This window comes from Contarinia nasturtii, unplaced genomic scaffold (assembly GCF_009176525.2).
Source record: "Contarinia nasturtii isolate CC-2019 unplaced genomic scaffold, AAFC_CNas_1.1 Cnas_scaffold_810, whole genome shotgun sequence".
In the NCBI taxonomy this organism is placed as follows: domain Eukaryota; kingdom Metazoa; phylum Arthropoda; class Insecta; order Diptera; family Cecidomyiidae; genus Contarinia; species Contarinia nasturtii.
In genome coordinates, this window is record NW_022198157.1 from 1,717,829 (window position 1) to 1,736,323 (window position 18,495).

An 18,495-nucleotide genomic window follows, 5' to 3' on the forward strand; every position below is an offset into this window, starting at 1 on the left:
TGGCGAGGAATCATGTCGCTGTTCGACAGTGACTATTGTTATGAAATTACCGTTAGCATTTTTTGAAAATAATTTACTAAAACTCGCATTTTTTTCAAATTTAATTAAGTAGACAAAGATCATCAGAATGATTTGGCAGTATGGTGAAAGTGCAAAGGCACAAACTATTGGTATTTTCTGCAAGTTCATTGATGTTACCAATTGAGTCCAAATTAGTGGCATAAAACATAGTACTAAATTGGATTTGAAAAGAATATTTATTTTCAAAAAGCCTGGAATATTGGAAATCAAGCAATCGAGGCAGAGATATCGAATAAAAGTAGATCAGAAAGTGACTTGTAATCAAGGGTTACTGATTTTTTTGTTTTATATTTTCGTTGCGTCTATATTAGAAGTAGAAAGTGTACATCAACTTGAAAAAATGGTCGATGTTTGAAGTGTTGGCACTTTTTCCTTGAACCAAAAAGATTTTCTTCTGATGTTTCAATGTCAAGTTTAAGTGTTATCTGCGATTACAGTAATTTACCGTAACAATTCAAATTTAACTAAATCTTCACATTTCAGCGAGTTGTCATTGTTCGACTTTAATGTTACGAACACCAGATTTATCTTTAAAAATCAAGTTGACTCTGAAAAAAGTATAAATCCGAAGAAACATTGAGCACTTTTATTTAAATTGGAAACAATGGAAATTAAACAAATGATGTCACGTTTGATTTCCGTATTTCAATGAAATTTAGTAATAAACTACTGCATTGTTGCATTTTAAGGACAAAAAAATGAAGAAAATCTCAATTCAATTCAATGAGTTGAATTGTTGAGGTGTTTTACGAAACGCCGAACATTACTTTCGAGTTTGAGGTTAGGTTTATGCACGACTATAAACACGATAAGCACCAATGTTTCTTCGAAAAAAGCATATACATGCACAACGACTGAAGAAAAAATTAATCACAAAAATTTCATTTTTAATGTTTGTTCATCAAATGAATAAGTTTTATTCAATGCACGAATCCGATTACATGTGTGTTATTAAAATGCACTCGAACTGGGGCTGGCAAACGATGACAAATTGCGGCCACCGTGCAATTGTTGTTGTGTATGTGTCCGTTCACTTGATGAAAAACATTTTTCGCTTTTTGTTGTCTTAAGAAACGAATCTGAAAATCCAAAACACGCACCGTCATTAGCAAATTGTTCCAAACACACTTATTTCGAATTCAATTGAACTTTTACTTACAATTGTGTGTTGAAAATTTATCGAAGACGTCTGGCTTCACGTTCAGATTCCAACAAGGTGAGGATATCGCCTTCACGTACTGGACCCTTAACGTTGCGGATAATTTGACGATTTTGTTCTCCGATGAATTCAACTTTCACCTGTGTACATTGTCCTTGGGATCCTGTACGACCCAAAACTTTCATGACACGAGCCAAAACAACTGGTTTATCCATTTTGTGTAGAAAATATTTGTCTTTAGCAAGCTAAAAAATTTCACGTGTCCGTACTGTCAGACTGCGCAAACGGAAAAGAGAGAATATGGTTACGATGCCATTGATTTTCAATTCACCGATGTGCGGCGCTACCAACCAACGATGAACAATCAAAATGAATCATTTGACAATTTGTGTCACAACACAACACATGCATTGGAGCGATCGGTGGCGACATCTTTTGAGCTTTTTCGAACGAAAATGAACATTTGCTCGATGTCAAAAATTCATTCATTTCATTACATGTGTATATTGTCAACAAAACAAATGTGCACGACATTATATTCGAGACAAATACGAAATTGTTTTTATTTATTTAGAAAATCATGACAGAAATTTCAATTGGTGGTGATACAAAAAAATTAGAATTAAATTGTAATAAGAAATTAAGCGGATTTGTGAGCAAATTAAATCAGTATGCAATTAATCTGAAGAAACATTCGACGGAGCTGAAACAAATCGCAGGAGATTTGGTGATGAAATCACAACAACTACAGAAATTGGAAAATATCAAGTGAGTTTTCATAGAAATTTTCATATTTTATTTCGACTTTTTTTTGCCTAAATATTAAATTGAGCTGAATTTCTTTAATTTATACTTTTTTAGACCGGAGAATTTGCGATGTTATTCTATGGACCAAAGAGACAGAGTCTTGGCAGAGATTTTGTATCAAATGAATCAAAAAGTTATTACTGCCAATCAATTAATGTAAGATATTTGATTTTCCCCGCTTTTCCATGTAATTCTAAATGTTTAATTGTAATCGAAATGTAATTCTCAATTTTTAGCAAAGAGGTAGAGGAATTTCACACTGAATTGAAGGTAGATTTTCAAAACCTTTCGGCCTCCGCATGTTCACTTCAAATAATCACAACCGAAGGTTCGATAATAGCCGGTGATCACAAGCAAAAACCAATATCCTATTACTTGGAGGAGGCATGCCAAATCTTGTACACATGGAAACTTTACCAGCAATCCTTAAATCTGTCGCTGTCTCAAATCGAAGTGAGAAACGATGAATCAATCAGGCAATTCGAGACCGTAACTCAATTGAATGCGAGTCTATCAATGAATCTCGACCGATATTTGCTATTTTCAACATTTTTGCTCGCACAGAAGTGAAATTCGAAACGTTGCGCATTTCAATTCAAAGAGATTGCAATATTGTGATAATTTTGTTTGTTGCTTTTATTTTTTTGAGCTGTACAAATAAAATCCGACAAAAATAAATAACGTACACAAATGAATCATCATTAGTCTATTTATTCATGCATTCATGTCAAAACACGGATGACAATAGCACACATATGATATTGACGATTTGCGTGTCAATGCTCATGACCCGACTAACCTAAATTTCTCATTCATATCCGAACGAACAGAAAAAAAACACAGCATATCATGGATAATACGCCACTTTACTCGATATCAAAAGCGAAATAGTTAACTTAAGCGAAAGAGTGAGAGTGAATTTCCACAGTAATAAGAAATGGGTCTACACCAATTGTCATATGCACACAATATTGAAACAGACACACGGAGAGACTATGAAAGATAAAATTAAAAAAAAAAATACATTACTAACTGGCATCCAACATTGTTGAAGAAGATGTGATTTTGTGCGCAAATGCACGCAGTGTCAACTTATCAATGAATTCATTCTCCTGCTTCAATTTTTTTTTGTTCAAATTGCTCTGCTACGCTCGATGTGAATATTGATTTCAGGTTGCGAAAAAAAACAACAGCAACCCTCTCATATTCTTTTTTCGTTCTGAGTCTGTACAATATTCATTCGAAATCAGTTTTCTTTTAATTTTGTTGCATTTTAAATGTCTGTTGTGACTGCGATGTCCTTTTTCAGTATCCTCTGATGTAACGCTGAACGAGCGCATACAGGACAATAGCAAAAATGATTCAACAGTTCATCTTCTTTCATGGTAATTAGTGTCATTTATATATGTAGCGAGAAAAATGTACGAAAAACTTTCATTTTCTTCAGAGACGACGGAAGTGATTTTGTAAAGTGGAATGTAAAAACAGAAGAAAAGATTCTTTTATTGTGTGAAAGAAATATGAATACTTTGAAAATAAAATACTTCATATTATAAACAAGGATACACTTGATGCTGCCATTGTTGGCAACTCTCTTGACAAGAGAAAAAAAATCAATTTAATGGTATTTACTTGCAAATACTCTCAAGCGACAAAAGTTACGAGATTAAAAAAGTTACGAGAAAACGGAAAAAGAATATAGAAATTGTAGTGTGTAACGTGATGCACATTTTGTATCTTTGCGATCAATTTGTATTTAGACAGTGTTTGCCATTTTGGGGTGAAAATCACCTGTGAATTGAACTTTTTGTTTTACACTGTTTCCAAGCAAAGTTATTCGCGCCAAGTGCTGATTCATCATTCTGTGCACCCACGCACAAATCATCAACCCCTTTATGTAAATCACTCATTTTGACCGAATGGCCTTCCTTCCTTTCAGATTCCATCTCCAAACATTCGGTTTAAAACCACAAATCCATCAACAGACAAACAGAGTTTTGATTGGTGAGTTAAAATATAATATTTATATTTTTTTTAGAGTAGATATATGCATTTGCAACAAATTCCAAATTGAATTTGGAAGCCGTATTTTTTTGCCGGATTACATTAATAAGGTTATGAGATATAATCTCAAGGGATTATTGTGGTTGATGGCCCCTTATCTTTTCTGACACACAGACCATAATTTTGCATGTAATGGTTTTGTGTTGAAATTCTAAGCATTTATATTGCAGATTGTTTGGCATGAGTAAATTGTTACATAAAAAAAGTACAAATGAATTATTTTTAATGGCATGTTTTGATCAATTTATAGTTTACGTTGGAAATGTACACATTTTCTGTTATTAAATCAATTTAAATTAAAAAAAAAAAGTTCTTCAAAAATATACAACTCGTTATTAACTTGGTTTAATCTTGTTATTTAAGTGTTAAAATCACCATAAATTTTTAATGACAAATCTAAATGCAGAACATGGTAGATGATTTAATTAAAATGCATGTCACGATTGATTCGAATTTATGCACAGTGATACTGTCTTGCAATAAACCACTGTTTTTTTTCTCTCTTTCTTCTTTTCCATTCGATCTGACCGTCTTGTCGGTGACAAAATCTCAATTGCACAACACACAATTCCCGTAAATTGCACACACACACACAGTCTCTAAATATTGAAAATTCAGTATCATGCAGCAATCAGATTTGCACAATTAAAAATTGAACGAAACAAAAAAAAGACAATCCGCACAGATCAGCTGGTTGGCAACTGTTGTCGTTGTAGAAGGTCAAAGGTCGTCACCGTGTTAGCAGAATTGAAAAAAAGACCATACACACATTTTAGAAATTCAAATCAGTTCAGCAAACAAGCACAAAGCACCACCACCAAAATTATTGCACTATACGCACCGAACACAGAATGGAATGTTCTATTTAGCATATATCAATGAACGTATTTTACGGTGGAATTCATCAAAATCAACAACAACAACAACAACGTCACTTATATACTCACATTCAATTATAATCCAAAATCTAAATTCAGCACGAATCGCTCAATTTACATTTTCAATTTAATTTTCGTCGTAAACAAAACCACAAAAAAGGCACTGGTTCACTAGAAAATAACACACAAAAAAACCGAATAACCAAACATAAAAGAAATCATGGCAAATACAGCACAATTATTTCGTAGGCAAAGCTCAAGAGATTTGAACTCGTATAAACAGCGAAGCATAGATAACCTAGAATTAAAGGTAACGTGCCTGCATTGCATTCATACACAACGCATACTGTAATAATTTATGTTTGGCATCAATCAATAAATTCATGATCGATGACATTTTTGCGGTTTTGCGATAAAGTTTTTGCACAGCCGACTGTGTCGCACAATCATATTTCTTATGCTTTGGATAAAACGTTGTTAAGCTAAAATGCAAAAATTGAAAACACAAAAATGCGTTTCAAACCGATCTGAAAGTGGCACTCAACATTTAATTGGTCCAAATTTAAATTTTATTGTCTGTTTATGTGGGTGAAGAAATCGGAATCATTTTTGCGTTTTAGCTTTCTGCGTTTTTTTTGGGTCTCTAAATTTTGATGTTTGCATTTTATGTGTTTACCTTTGCAGGAGATGCGTGGACGATTAGTGAGACCTGAACACAGTCAATCTCTTTATGGTGCTACAAATCCGGCATTTTTCTCCGAAGATGCCGAAGATGAAAAGGAACAAGAGCTATTCCCAAACATACCGAAAACATTGCCGTGTCAAACGAACGAAATCGTTCAAGAAGACAAACCCGAAGATGAACGCGAAAGTTGGGACAGCAAATTGATGTTTCTATTAGCAACAATTGGGTAATGAAACACGCATTCAACTATTATTAGCGTAAATTTTATGAGTTTTTTGTCCAAAAACGATCGATTCCATAATTCAATGTCTTATAATTGCGACTTAACCGTGTATTATTTAACAGATATGCTGTTGGCCTGGGCAATGTATGGCGGTTTCCATATTTGGCACAGGTACATAATTAAAAATGTTTATTTTTGGAATTCAATTTTTCAACGAAAAAAAAGAAATGATAATAACTCATTCAAATTACGTGTTGGTTTGCAGAAAAATGGTGGCGGTGCTTTTTTGGTGCCATATTTTACAATGTTGGCGATACAAGGATTGCCAATTTTCTACTTGGAACTAGCGTTTGGCCAAAGGCTTCGAAAGGGAGCGATTGCGGCATGGCACGAGGTAATTAATTACAATCAATTTCTAACCTTGATTTCCGAATCGATTAACATTTTTAATCGTATTACTTCCGTCACGGTCGCGTGTGCGTATTGATTTAGGTATCACCGTACTTGGGTGGCATCGGAATTTCGTCGGCCGTAGTTAGTTACATCGTAGCGTTATATTACAACACAATTATCGCCTGGTGCCTGATATATTTTCTACATAGTTTCGAATCACCGCTACCCTGGGCCGATTGTCCAACGCGTCTATATAAGAATTTTACATATGACATTGAACCGGAATGCGTTGCGTCTTCACCCACACAATACTATTGGTATCGATCAACATTGCAATCATCGGCTAGCGTAAATGAACCCGATGCGATCAATTATCCGGTGGCGATTGCATTGCTCGTCGCATGGTTTCTCGTTTATATTTGTATGGTACAAGGCATCACATCATCCGGCAAAATTGTTTACATTACAGCCATTTTCCCATACGTTGTGCTCATCATATTCTTCTTTCGTGGCATCACACTGCACGGCGCCTATCGTGGTGTTATGCATTTCTTCACGCCGCGCTGGGAATTACTTTTGGATCCAGTTGTGTGGCTGGAGGCGGGCACACAGATTTTCTTTTCACTCGGTCTCGCATTCGGTGGTTTGATTGCATTCAGTTCGTATAATCCAGCAAATAATAATTGCTATCGAGACGCTATAATCGTATCGATGACGAATTGTGCCACATCAATGTTTGCCGGTATCGTTGTCTTTTCCATCATTGGATTCAAAGCAACGTCGACGTACGAAAAATGTTTGGCCGATAGAAACGCATCCATTTTGAACAATGTCACCACTAATCTACCGGTGTGCGATCTCCAACGGGAATTGGACAATGTACGTAGCAACAGTGTGATGAAAATATTTGTTTTCGAAAGAGAAAAACTGTGCTTAATTTAAACGTTTTTATTATTATTATGGTCTGTCCTTTCAACAGAGTGCGTCGGGCACCGGTCTGGCATTCATAATCTTTACTGAAGCAATCAATCAATTTCCGGGCGCACAATTTTGGGCAGTATTATTTTTCCTCATGTTATTCACACTGGGAATTGACTCACAATTCGGAATGCTCGAGGGACTTGGCACATCACTTGTCGACATGAAATTATTCCCAGGTCTACCGAAAGATGTTATTATTGGGGTAATGCTAGTCTTTAATCTCATACACTTGACTTTTAGCCAGGGAAATACATTTGAATTTTGATTTATTTGACATTAAATAAATATAATTTTATTGAAGTTAGCCGCAGACATTTACGTGAGAATTTCGAAATATTCAACGATTTGAAGACAATATTTGTCTTTTTAGGGTTTATGTTTATCGTGTTTCATCATATCAATTGTCTTCGCTCATGGTGCGGGCAGTTATATTTTTCAACTGATGGACAGTTTTGCAGGCAGTTACTCCCTTTTAATCATCGCATTCTTTGAATGTATCGGTGTGGCATATGTTTATGGAATCAAGAGGTGACTTTTTATTTACTTTTTAATTTAAAATACTCACACCTTCGCTCAAAAATGATGGGCTCGAATTTGATTTAAAATCAATGACAGATTTCAAACTTTCCCCAATCGACTTTCATCCAAATAGATTTGCAGACGACATTGAGATGATGACTGGTTCACGACCCGCCCTGTACTGGATGATTTGTTGGAAATATCTATCGCCAGCCGCAATGCTCACAATATTGACCGCATCATTTCTGGAACTGTCATCATCGGGCAGCAATTACCCTGCATGGAATCCGGTCAAAGGAATAACCGAACCGAAAGAATGGCCACACTGGTGCATTCTTTTAGCAATATTCATGATATTGGTTTCAGTCATTTGGATTCCTGTCGTCGCAATAGCCAGGTACACATCAATTCTTTTTCCCTTTTAAATTGATTGAAGATGGTGATAAATGCAAATTATTAATTAATTTATTTAAATTTTCGTAGACTTTTCGGCATTGTAATTGTAGAAGATACAGAGCCTGCCTGGTTTCCCGCAAACGAGCTACGTGAAGTGCATGGCATAGTGCCACACGAACCAACAGAAATCGAACGTACACTGTTTTGCATTCAAGCAGATGGTTCGGAGGGTTTCTGTTGTCCAACGTACACATTACCTGAAGAAGAATTACAGGAAGAAGAATAATCGAATGTAAGTTGTAAGCGCCCAATCAAGTTCACTAAATTGTTAGTTTGTTCGTAATTGTAAGATCATAACAAGTAATGTATTTAGTCCATAACTTCGGAATGCGATTTAGAATGAGAAAAGGCGAATAGGTGCGCAAGGGGGAAAAAGATAGACGAAAAGAAGAAAAAATTAATACGGCGAACGAATGGTTGCTATTAAAGTTTTATCGATTAAGCAATTATCAGTAATAATAATAATTTTAATGTGTGTTGAATGATAGCGACAAGGAAATTCATTTCATTAAAACCAAGATACAAGACTCTTATTGGGAAAAATTATGTTGGAAAAATAAGACTTAAAAGAAAAAAAACATACTACGAGTATTAGTAAATATTTATGGCTTTGCTTGAAAAAAATCAACATTCGAAAATATCACAAACACAAACACACACACATAATATACATATATTTTTCTTCTAGTTAACAAGTGAATCGTGATGATGAAATTTTCCATCCGAAATTAATACAGTAAACAACCAGATGGAGAGAGAGCGTTGTAAAAAACCTGACAATAAATTTGCTCGTTTTTGAGAATGACAAATTTTTAGACTCACACGTATATTTTTGCTTCTTTTCCCCAGCGAGATGTAATTTATACATCGAATGGTTATCATAATATATATACATACATATTGGACATATTACTGACAATAAAAGAAGTCACAAGTGCACACAAAATTGTAAATCCCACCATCTAGTTCAAGAGAGAGTGAAAATGTTTACGCATTCTCAGCATGATCGCATAGATTTACAAATATACTCAATGAACGTTATAGTAAGACATATATTTTTTTTGTGTTTTCGTTTGAAATGAAAAGTCGCATTGCTCGTATCACCGTTGAATGGACGAATGGCATAACATAAAACCGACAATAAAAACATAAATACGATGAAAATAAATGCAGAAATGCTGTTATATGTTCACCCCATGCACACTGTCATGTAAACCGTAGACTTTGCTCAAAAGACTAAAAATGCATGGATCTATTATTTTTAGCTCATTTACTCGTAATAATTCATGTAAAATTCACATACAATACCGTTCACTATATAGGTGAACCAAAAAATAAGGTAAACGAAAAAGGGGCATGACATTTGCATGCTGAGAGTTCCATAGTCGATAGAATCGATACGCAAAAATACTCTGACAATAAAATTCATATATATATAGCGTAGAGCAAGTTAGCGAGACGAACTAGTGACGACAATAAATTGATTATTATCAAATTCATACCCCTTTTTTGTGTTGATTCAGAAATATGTTCCAAGTTTATTTGTAAAAATTCTAATTGCATTATGTTATAATTATAGTAACGTGTAATTTTAAGCTAATCGATCAAATCGTGTATCGTAGCGTATTCATTTGGATTTTGAGCAAAAAATATATTCATATTTCCATGCTGGAGTAAATTTGTGCACTCTGAGTGAGCGAGAGAGAGAAAGTGGGTGTACGAATGCCAAGTGTGTAATATTAACAATTGTCTTCACATTCATTTTGATTAGTCTGATAACCATCATTATTTCTGTATTTGTTTTGATTCCATTATTTCCGGCGCTCGGTACTGCTATACATTGTATTAATTGTTGTATAAATAATTGATAAGAATTACTGGGGGCGCTTAGAAAGATACTATTTTAGTTGTTTTTGTTTTTGCACGAAAGCAACAAGATAACATTTATTCTACACAGAAAAAAAAAGTGGGTTCTTTATAGTAATTCAATGAAACATCTCGAATAGGAATTTGGGAGAGGACATTTATCACAAAAACTATTATGATATTGTATTATCGGACCCAATATTCACCCATGAGTATTCAGACCTCGATTAAAGCCACAAATTCTAGTTTCCAGCTTAAAAAAAATATTTTCAACATTTTTTACTTTAATTTTTTTTTATTCATTAGTTGTGGTTTTGTGTGTGTTGTTTGCTCAAAATTCCATATATTCAAAAACTATCAGTGACGTCAAAACGAATGTACATTTTTTCACACAATTTTCAGCTGTTAATTTTGCCAAACTGTCAATTGATATAAATAACACTTTCTTCACCAAAATTGTAGCACAGCTCTGATCTTGTTGAAGAAATCGATATTTAACTTTTCATCAGTTATGCATAATCATCCGATAAAAGTGTGAAAAGAATGTTTGTTTCTTCGATTTCACTAATACATATGCGAATTGATGGCGTTTATCCAATTTTCTTTATTTAAAGGATCTTTGAACGCGAATACTTAAACAATATTGTTAACTCTAAATGTTTATATTGACAAATAATTTCGATGAATTAAAATACATATATATATATTAAGAGCGGTTAAGAAAACTATACATACCAAATTATCATAAAATCAAATAATAAAATGAAAACCCATCAACTATATCTACAGAGACTACATATATATTTATCTTATATGATGATGTTATACAGTGAATTTATAGATCGCATATTATATTTAAAGAAAAATGTACTGTTTTACTCAAACCATTAGAATTTATCAAAAAAGACGATAAAGTAATATATATATACATAGAAAATGTATCAATCAGTGAATTGATATTTAATGAAAATGTGGTGAAAAATAGAAATAGAATCGATGTAATGGTAAATGACTTCTTCCACCGTCGTTCAAAAGACAGTTCAAAAGCTGAAAAGTTCAAATCGACACACTTACACACAATTAAAATTAAATCGAATAATAAATACAACTGACGAGTGACATTATAACTGTCGATCATATCAAAATATTTGTCTATCGAATGTTTAACAACGATATATATCATAAATGAAATATTGATTTCGGTTATTTTCACTGAATTCACAAAAGACAACTATCAATCGATTTATCAATTAAATAAAGATGTGAACGAACGCTGAAGTTTATCCAATTAATTATTGAAAAAGCAATGGACGACAAATTTTACTGTGTATTTTTACATTTCCTTAAAATATTCACATTCTTTTGTGTGTAAAATACAAGCACTGCATCAATGTTGCATGAAGATGGATATGTACTTTATTCAAAACGGCACTAAATGCCAATTTCAATGAAATGCAATGACCACAATTGCCTCAATTTAAGTTCGAACAGTTACTTTGTGGTTACTTCGAACACTCATTTGAAATTTGGTTATACATAAGCTCGATTTTTCACGCGATAACATGTTTTGTGTAAAATTTCCAATTCACCTCCATTGAGTTCCGAATTATTAATTTAACCGAATCGCTAGACTGATTTTTGTTTGTCCCCTTTTTGGGAAATATTATTAATTTTCCATTGGAATAAACTCGCCGACAGAGGGTCCATCAAATATTCTCAAAGTGTCCACATAATTATAAAGCTCGATCGCTACGAGAAATAGTTTGTTAATCGTGAAAAAACTAGTTTTTTTTAAAACAAAACCAAAAAATCTTTCATGCATATGAAAATATGACCGTAATTGGATTAAATTGATAATGGGTTAATAATATTGGTGATTAAGCGAATAAAATTCAATGGTTTTTTTTAACTTTTCGGGCCACATATGTTCTCGTTCATCTACTCGATTTTGGTTTCGATTGAGGCCGTTAATCCTGTTGCCACACTCGACTATGATTTCATGTCTCTTCGGCTGTTAGTTCCGTTTGAACTTTTTTCTGGTTTTTGTTGAAACCATGAGAAATACAAACATTCAATTCTCAAGAATTAAACAGTTTTTTTTCTGTGTCGAAAGGGCAAAACCGAAAAATTGTTGAACAATTCGACCCAGCAACAGGCGGATATAATTAGATCAATATATTAATTGGCGGCTTCGGTGTTCGAAACGAAGGAGGTGTACACGTTTAAAACAAACAGTTAGCGAGCAAGCGAGTGACACGAAAGATGGTTTTCGTATATTTTATTTTTTGTTGGCTTTTGTTGTTTGGTAAAAGTCAAAAACAGAAGTTATTGCATGCATAAGAAAATTTCTATTAAAACTACAATTGTATTTTACGTATATAAATAAAAAGAAAAAAAAATTGATGTTTCTAGTCCGTTTAATTTTCAGAGCAATTTTACATTAAATATCATCATATCAAATGTTTTATGAATGTGTGTATTTGAACAAGTTTTTCGGTTCTGTTAATTCTCTTTCCGTTTAACTCTATTTAAAGATGTCAAACAGAAGTTCAAAAATGTTATATTATAAAAGAAAACCAAAAAAAAAAAAAAATAATAATTCACACAGAAGATATTGAGGACATTTGTTTTACTCACTTTTATGTGTCATTATTCAAACTTTAGACGTATTTTGAATGAATCATTTAAATTAAAATCAGAAGACAAAAGACAAGAAAAATCGATAAACAAAAAAAAAATCGAACAATGTAAGATTGAAATATAAAGAAACATTGATATTAATCAAAGGAACAAAAAAATTATTAAATCTCATTGTGAAACAGCATCAGAAACAGAATAAAGAAGATGCGTTTCAAAAAGTGTAAATGTTATGCCTCTATTCAAGAACAATAAATAAATTTAAACCAAAAACTATGCCAAAAAAAACGGTGCGTGTTTTCTTTTGTTTGTTCTTTCTTTCTTTTTCGTCGTTCTGCGTGTGCGTGTGGAAATTTATGCGCGTGGTCAAGTTCAAGATAGTTTAGGTCAGTGATATGGGGAAAGCGACAAGGCTGGACAATTAACATATGCCTGAAGTGTAGAAAACAAAAACGTAAAGAGCATATCGCTTACTAGGCCAACGATGACAACGATGCTGAGCGACGCGTCGAGTAGGCGTGCATAGTTAAATAAAGACTTCTTTCCCATTCCATTGTTGTTCTCGTACGCTTTATTCTTGATGTCAGTGTGGATTACTTCATTCATGCGTAAAGCACTTTGTATTTGATTTCTTACAATTCATTAATGTATTGAATAAAAATGGTTTACATAATATACACTCAAATGCTTGACACACCATGAATTATTGTCATTCGATTCTCCATCTTTTTTTTGTCGCATTTTTTTGTTTACACAAAAAAAAGTGCTTCATTCATCAAATTGATTAATTACATAGCATGTGGATTTTGATTTTTCTTTCTTTCCTCAAATTGAATTTAATTGCTATCTTTTCAAACTTTTATTTAACTATTGTACGCATACGGCATGTCATTTTACACCAAACAAAATTTCGGAAGAAAAATCGTTAATATTTTTCGTTTTTCTAATTGAAAATCATTTAAGCTTTCAAAAGACTGTTAAAACAGAAGTCGACATCATAGCGAAACAAAAGCGAAATAAATATAAGAAGAATTCGAATCATTTTCAATAGAAAATATTCAAATTTCATTATTATTCTCACACCGGAATAAATAACACATAAAAAAGCGATAAAATTAACATAAATAAAAAAAATCATTTCGATGGGAAAAGATCGATTAATTGGCAAAAAAAATAAAAAAATCGTGATCACAACAGTTTTTTTTATCGAAATTCCGCATTTTTGTGTGTGGTTAATAAAGTCCATGCTAATAAAAAAAACGATCAATATTAAAGTGCCTATGTTGAATAGCGAATATATTTTTTGCAATCTGGTTTTTTTCCCTCTGAGATCCGTGCCTTCGATTTGCGTCGATGCCATTGAAAATCGATTTTTTGTTGTTGTTGGTGGTTTTGACGTAAAATAAATGGATGAAATCGCTTAACAAAATTACATTATTCGTCATCAATGTGATAATTGCATGCGTATGATAATTTATCTTCATTTTTATCTCCGTGCCGCGGTATTCATACTCTAGCGTTTCAACTCTTTCCTACAAAACGATCCAACTGGAACATTGTCTATTCACCATTGCAATGCGCATACGTTGCCAAATGAAATATTCAACTCTTCGTCAATGACAACATAAAAAAAAATCGTGGAAAAAAATGCGATAGTTGTGTTAGCGATAATTTCTCATCTTTAAAATTGTTGCTAGAGTCGAAAATATCCCCAAAATAGAAGAAGAGCATGCGATTTATCGCAAATGAGTGAATGGAACACACGAAAACTACGCCGAAAAATATTAATTTGAATCACATGAACGATGCCCCAGGTTGGTCAATGTTCTGTTTATTCTAATCGCCTTGAATGAATTAAAAAAAACCAACCGAAGACGAAATCAACAACATCGTTGACACTTCGGCTCCAGTTTGAAGCAGCGGTCTCTTCTCTATTTCAACATCATAAGCAAATCCTATTATCTAAAACGAAACATTTCTCGTTCTTCTTCGTTATTCTTTGTTCTATTGTTGACTTTTATTTTTATGCAAACACACACACTCACCATCGATTGTGTCGATTATTACGAACATCACCAGCGGAATAGAGAAAGAACGCACCGACCAAGACAAAGAAACGTCGTCAAAATATTCTTTATATTCGTGTTTGTTAAATATTCGTCAACGAAACGAAATAAAAGAAAAGATGCACAGAACAACCGAACAGGTATACCAATAATAATGAATAAATAAGACGCTCGTGCGTTAGAACGTCCAAATCGAAGCGAGCATATGTGCTCTAAGATCAATCGGGATGTGCGCGAGCGCGGAAGAGAGACAGATGAAGAGAAAGATGAAGAGAGATAGAAAGAGTAATTGTGATTTGTTTAGAACTATAATGACAAAATATTCTAAGGTTGATATACCAGATATGCGGTCATACAATTTATACACACACACACAGAGCGCGAGATATTCAAAAGTTTAAAGTCCTCGACTCGTGAACAAGCACAAAATGAGAAAGAGTTAGAAAAAGCGCACGCATACACTACGATCATATAGTTTATAAATCGATGTGTTAAAGACGATAATAAAAACGACATTGTATTGAGGAATGTTTCTAGTTATGTATTTTCTTTTTTTGTTGTTGTTTATGTTACTTGCGAGCCCCTTAGTCCGAGTATTACACTACGCGTATTCAGCAAGTAGACCGTTGTCAACATCACCGTGAATCATGTGTATGAGTTGCCACAGAAATATTTCTACGTCGAATACAATACGTATGATTTCTTATTTTGGAAACTCTCATCACTCGATAGCATCTATATGCTAATCTGATTTTAACTATTTTCATAGTAGAAATTGTCACAGGCAAATGTCAAAGAACGAACTCCATGTGCCAGCAATTAATGAGAACGAGAAAAAATTCATTAATTTTTAATATTGAATGTTAATGTTGGGATCTTTTTGTTTTCGTTTCTCATTTATGTTTTGGAAACCGGAGATTTTGTACCATGAACAAAAAATGAAACGATGCTGAAAACCGATTAAACATACTTTGTTTCCGTGCGATGCCGGAATGTCGCATCGATTAGTACGAACCAGATATCGTAAATCACACATTAATAAAAAAAATACAGCTATCACACACAGAGCACATACATTGTCATTTCAGCCTTGTCACAGCAGGAGCAATCCATTCACGCACACACACACACACGCAGTCAACAACACATATGGGGAATCTAGCTGTTTAAGTACACAAGTAAATATGCATTAACTTTCATGGAATTTTCGCTTCCTTTCTTTTTTTTTGTTTTGCCAAAACCAAAAGAGAAAGAAGAAAGAATGAAATGAAATCGGCAAATGTAAACAAGGACTGTTTCCAGGAAGATTTCCTTTTTCCTCACAAAAACTCACACGGATCTTTGCAAAAATGCTGAACAAAAAAAAAGAAGAAGAATTTCTCATAATTGCATTACATGATGCCGATGCCTGCCAAGTGTACGATACAAGTTTCTATTTGACATCAAATTTGTTGCTTTGTTTCGCATCGGCCATTCAAGTATACATGAAGAATGAAACCTTTATGTGGCCATATTTATTATCGAAAATTGTGTATACACATTGATTTTGTTCGTCTCTTTTTTTAGTTTTATTGAAAAACTTCAGTTGAATTGATGAATGACGAAGTCGAAGAAAATATATTATGAAAGAATCCATAGAACAAAGAATACGATACAAATCGACGAAAATAAAAGAGGACTTTTCAGTTTTGTTCTCTTTACCATGCCAAATCAAACAAATTACACGCAATTTATTTTGCACATAAAGTGAATGTCTATTGAAATCAAGTGCGACAGCGTCCAAGAGAGAGAGAGAGAGAGAGAGAGAGAGAGAGAGAGAGAGAGAGAGAGAATACACAAATTTATGTTTTCCTTTTTTCCATTCACTTCGAATGTGAAAAATCGTCCCACGCACCATAGATCGAATTCAATCGAATCAAAACAAACAAATGGCTAAAATGAAATTAAATGTAACAATCACGTTGACAACGTGTCACTGCATTTGATTGCAAAGAATATATATTACAGTCTAAATAACAAATAATATGTTTTAATTAACATGTTTATCGATTGTTGTTGTTTGGCTCGGGGACGGTGAAAAAAGTCCCTCTTGTCTGCCTGATTGATTGAATGAAAATGCCCATTTTTCATTACACATTTTTATTACCAATGTCGATTCACAACAAATCATCGATACAAAATCAATAGAAATTCTGATTTATTTAACGTGCGCCTTGCTATACACATATGGTGTAAAAACGTTGAACGAGACCGATATATGTGTGGTGTGTGTGTGTGGCGGCTATCACACCAAAATGATTTACAATTTCAAGCGAAACGTGATTTTGTTGCATGTTTATCTTATCGGCAGTGTGTCAGTTCGTCGCTCTACACGCGTTGATGACAATAATAATAATAAAAAAATGCATTTGTGTGTTCAAGTTTCAATGACAACACAATCATGCATCCATCGTTATTCCAATTGACGAATATCGAGAATAAATCGCATTTGAAAACGACAACCAAGACCGATCCAATCATATATAAGCTTATGTAATGTCATGATTGTGTATGTTTTATTTAGTTCTTTTTTTTTCGTTTGACTTTGTATTAACTGTGAGTAATTGGTTTCGTCTATTTCTACAGAAAAATTCATCAATATAAACAATGTTTTTGATAACAAGAGCACGAATAATGAGGACCGCGATTATTTTTAATGTTTGTTGACATCGACGATGAACTCTTTCATCCGCAGACCGATAAAATGACGATGTGCTCGGCAACAGAAAACGATGCGGTACATAGAATGAAAAATTGAAAAGTGTTAAGGGAATTGTTTCTATGTGTCGAAGAGATATTGTTACATTGATATTCAATTGAAAGTCTCTCTATTCATGTCGAAATTTTCTAATTTCTTTGTTTAAACACCATTGAGCTTCGGTTGTGTCAATGTATCACTTTAATTTACACAGATATGCGGACACTCAAATGCAGCATATCAATGGTGCTGCATGTACGAGTGAATAAAATTATAGAATGAATAAATATCGGAAAAAGAATACAATAATTTATTTTACTTTATTGCTTTTATAGACTTTGTTTATTTCTTTTTTTCTAATTGGCATCACCAATCTTGAGTTCGCTTTGTTCAAAATAATGTCTATGACACGTTAACATTCAATTTATTCCCAAATCGAAATCGAAGTTCGAATCACATTCGCTTCACTCTCTCTTTCACATGTTGAAATGCAATTAAATCAGCCCATAACATTAGAATAATGGGATGTGATTAAAAAATCAAATGGTGTAATGGGTTAATAGTTCTGACGAGGTGAATGAGTGAGGCGCGGTAATGATCTTGATTTGATGTGGAAGCGCCAAGTTCGTTTCAGTTTTTTTTTCTTCAAGCAATTGAAGAAATTGCTATTCAATTTACATCGTTCAACAAAAGAATCATCAATATAGAAGAGAAAAACGATGTGATAACATATGGTGATCAAGTTGTTACCACAAGAGTAGCTCTTTCTTTGTTCAGCATAATGAATGCCACATCATTATTGGTTTCATTTTGACCAAAGGAATCCTCATACCCTTCGAAATGAACATTTTCATAATTCTGTTATTTGTTAGAAGGTGACTGGCATCGCATCTAATTAAGATCGTTTCTGATTATTATCGTTTTTATGGACTCTATATTCAAA

General features: G+C 33.4%; 3 protein-coding genes across 4 annotated transcripts; 2 read left to right on the forward strand and 1 right to left on the reverse strand.

Moving 5' to 3' along the window:
* Positions 1 to 974: 974 nt before the first annotated feature.
* Positions 975 to 1,535, reverse strand: LOC116341937 (40S ribosomal protein S28). The gene is made up of 2 exons (XM_031769365.1): positions 1,241 to 1,535; positions 975 to 1,160 (listed from the first exon to the last, which is right to left on the reverse strand). Exon 1 carries the CDS (start codon positions 1,453 to 1,455, stop codon positions 1,258 to 1,260), a length of 198 nt encoding a protein of 65 aa, XP_031625225.1. The 5' UTR covers positions 1,456 to 1,535; the 3' UTR covers positions 975 to 1,160; positions 1,241 to 1,257.
* Positions 1,536 to 1,749: 214 nt separating this feature from the next.
* LOC116342106 lies at positions 1,750 to 2,729 on the forward strand. Its single transcript, XM_031769606.1, has 3 exons — positions 1,750 to 2,008; positions 2,102 to 2,203; positions 2,284 to 2,729. The coding sequence occupies exons 1-3, from the start codon at positions 1,821 to 1,823 to the stop codon at positions 2,615 to 2,617; spliced, it is 624 nt and encodes a 207-aa protein (XP_031625466.1). The 5' UTR covers positions 1,750 to 1,820; the 3' UTR covers positions 2,618 to 2,729.
* Positions 2,730 to 3,203: 474 nt separating this feature from the next.
* On the forward strand, positions 3,204 to 13,022 carry LOC116342043 (sodium-dependent neutral amino acid transporter B(0)AT3). Of its 2 annotated transcripts, XM_031769515.1 has the most exons (11): positions 3,204 to 3,432; positions 3,987 to 4,051; positions 4,708 to 5,299; positions 5,674 to 5,900; positions 6,020 to 6,068; positions 6,163 to 6,291; positions 6,390 to 7,169; positions 7,270 to 7,473; positions 7,642 to 7,799; positions 7,924 to 8,187; positions 8,274 to 13,022. In XM_031769515.1, exons 3-11 carry the CDS (start codon positions 5,210 to 5,212, stop codon positions 8,470 to 8,472), a joined length of 2,100 nt encoding a protein of 699 aa, XP_031625375.1. In that variant the 5' UTR covers positions 3,204 to 3,432; positions 3,987 to 4,051; positions 4,708 to 5,209; the 3' UTR covers positions 8,473 to 13,022. The 2 variants fall into 2 exon arrangements, with proteins under 2 accessions (XP_031625375.1, XP_031625376.1); XM_031769516.1 differs by lacking the exon at positions 4,708 to 5,299.
* Positions 13,023 to 18,495: the final 5,473 nt, after the last annotated feature.

Bases quoted from the DNA above. Each gene is read 5' to 3' on its own strand.
- LOC116342106 (XM_031769606.1), top strand. From the start codon at position 1,821: ATGACAGAAATTTCAATTGGTGGTGATACAAAAAAATTAGAATTAAAT. The intron at 2,009-2,101 runs GTGAGTTTTCAT...ATACTTTTTTAG, and splicing joins CAGAAATTGGAAAATATCAA to ACCGGAGAATTTGCGATGTT. The intron at 2,204-2,283 runs GTAAGATATTTG...CTCAATTTTTAG, and splicing joins ATTACTGCCAATCAATTAAT to CAAAGAGGTAGAGGAATTTC.
- LOC116342043 (XM_031769515.1), top strand. From the start codon at position 5,210: ATGGCAAATACAGCACAATTATTTCGTAGGCAAAGCTCAAGAGATTTG. The intron at 6,069-6,162 runs GTACATAATTAA...GTTGGTTTGCAG, and splicing joins GGTTTCCATATTTGGCACAG to AAAAATGGTGGCGGTGCTTT. The intron at 7,474-7,641 runs GTAATGCTAGTC...TTGTCTTTTTAG, and splicing joins CGAAAGATGTTATTATTGGG to GGTTTATGTTTATCGTGTTT.
- LOC116341937 (XM_031769365.1), bottom strand. From the start codon at position 1,455: ATGGATAAACCAGTTGTTTTGGCTCGTGTCATGAAAGTTTTGGGTCGT.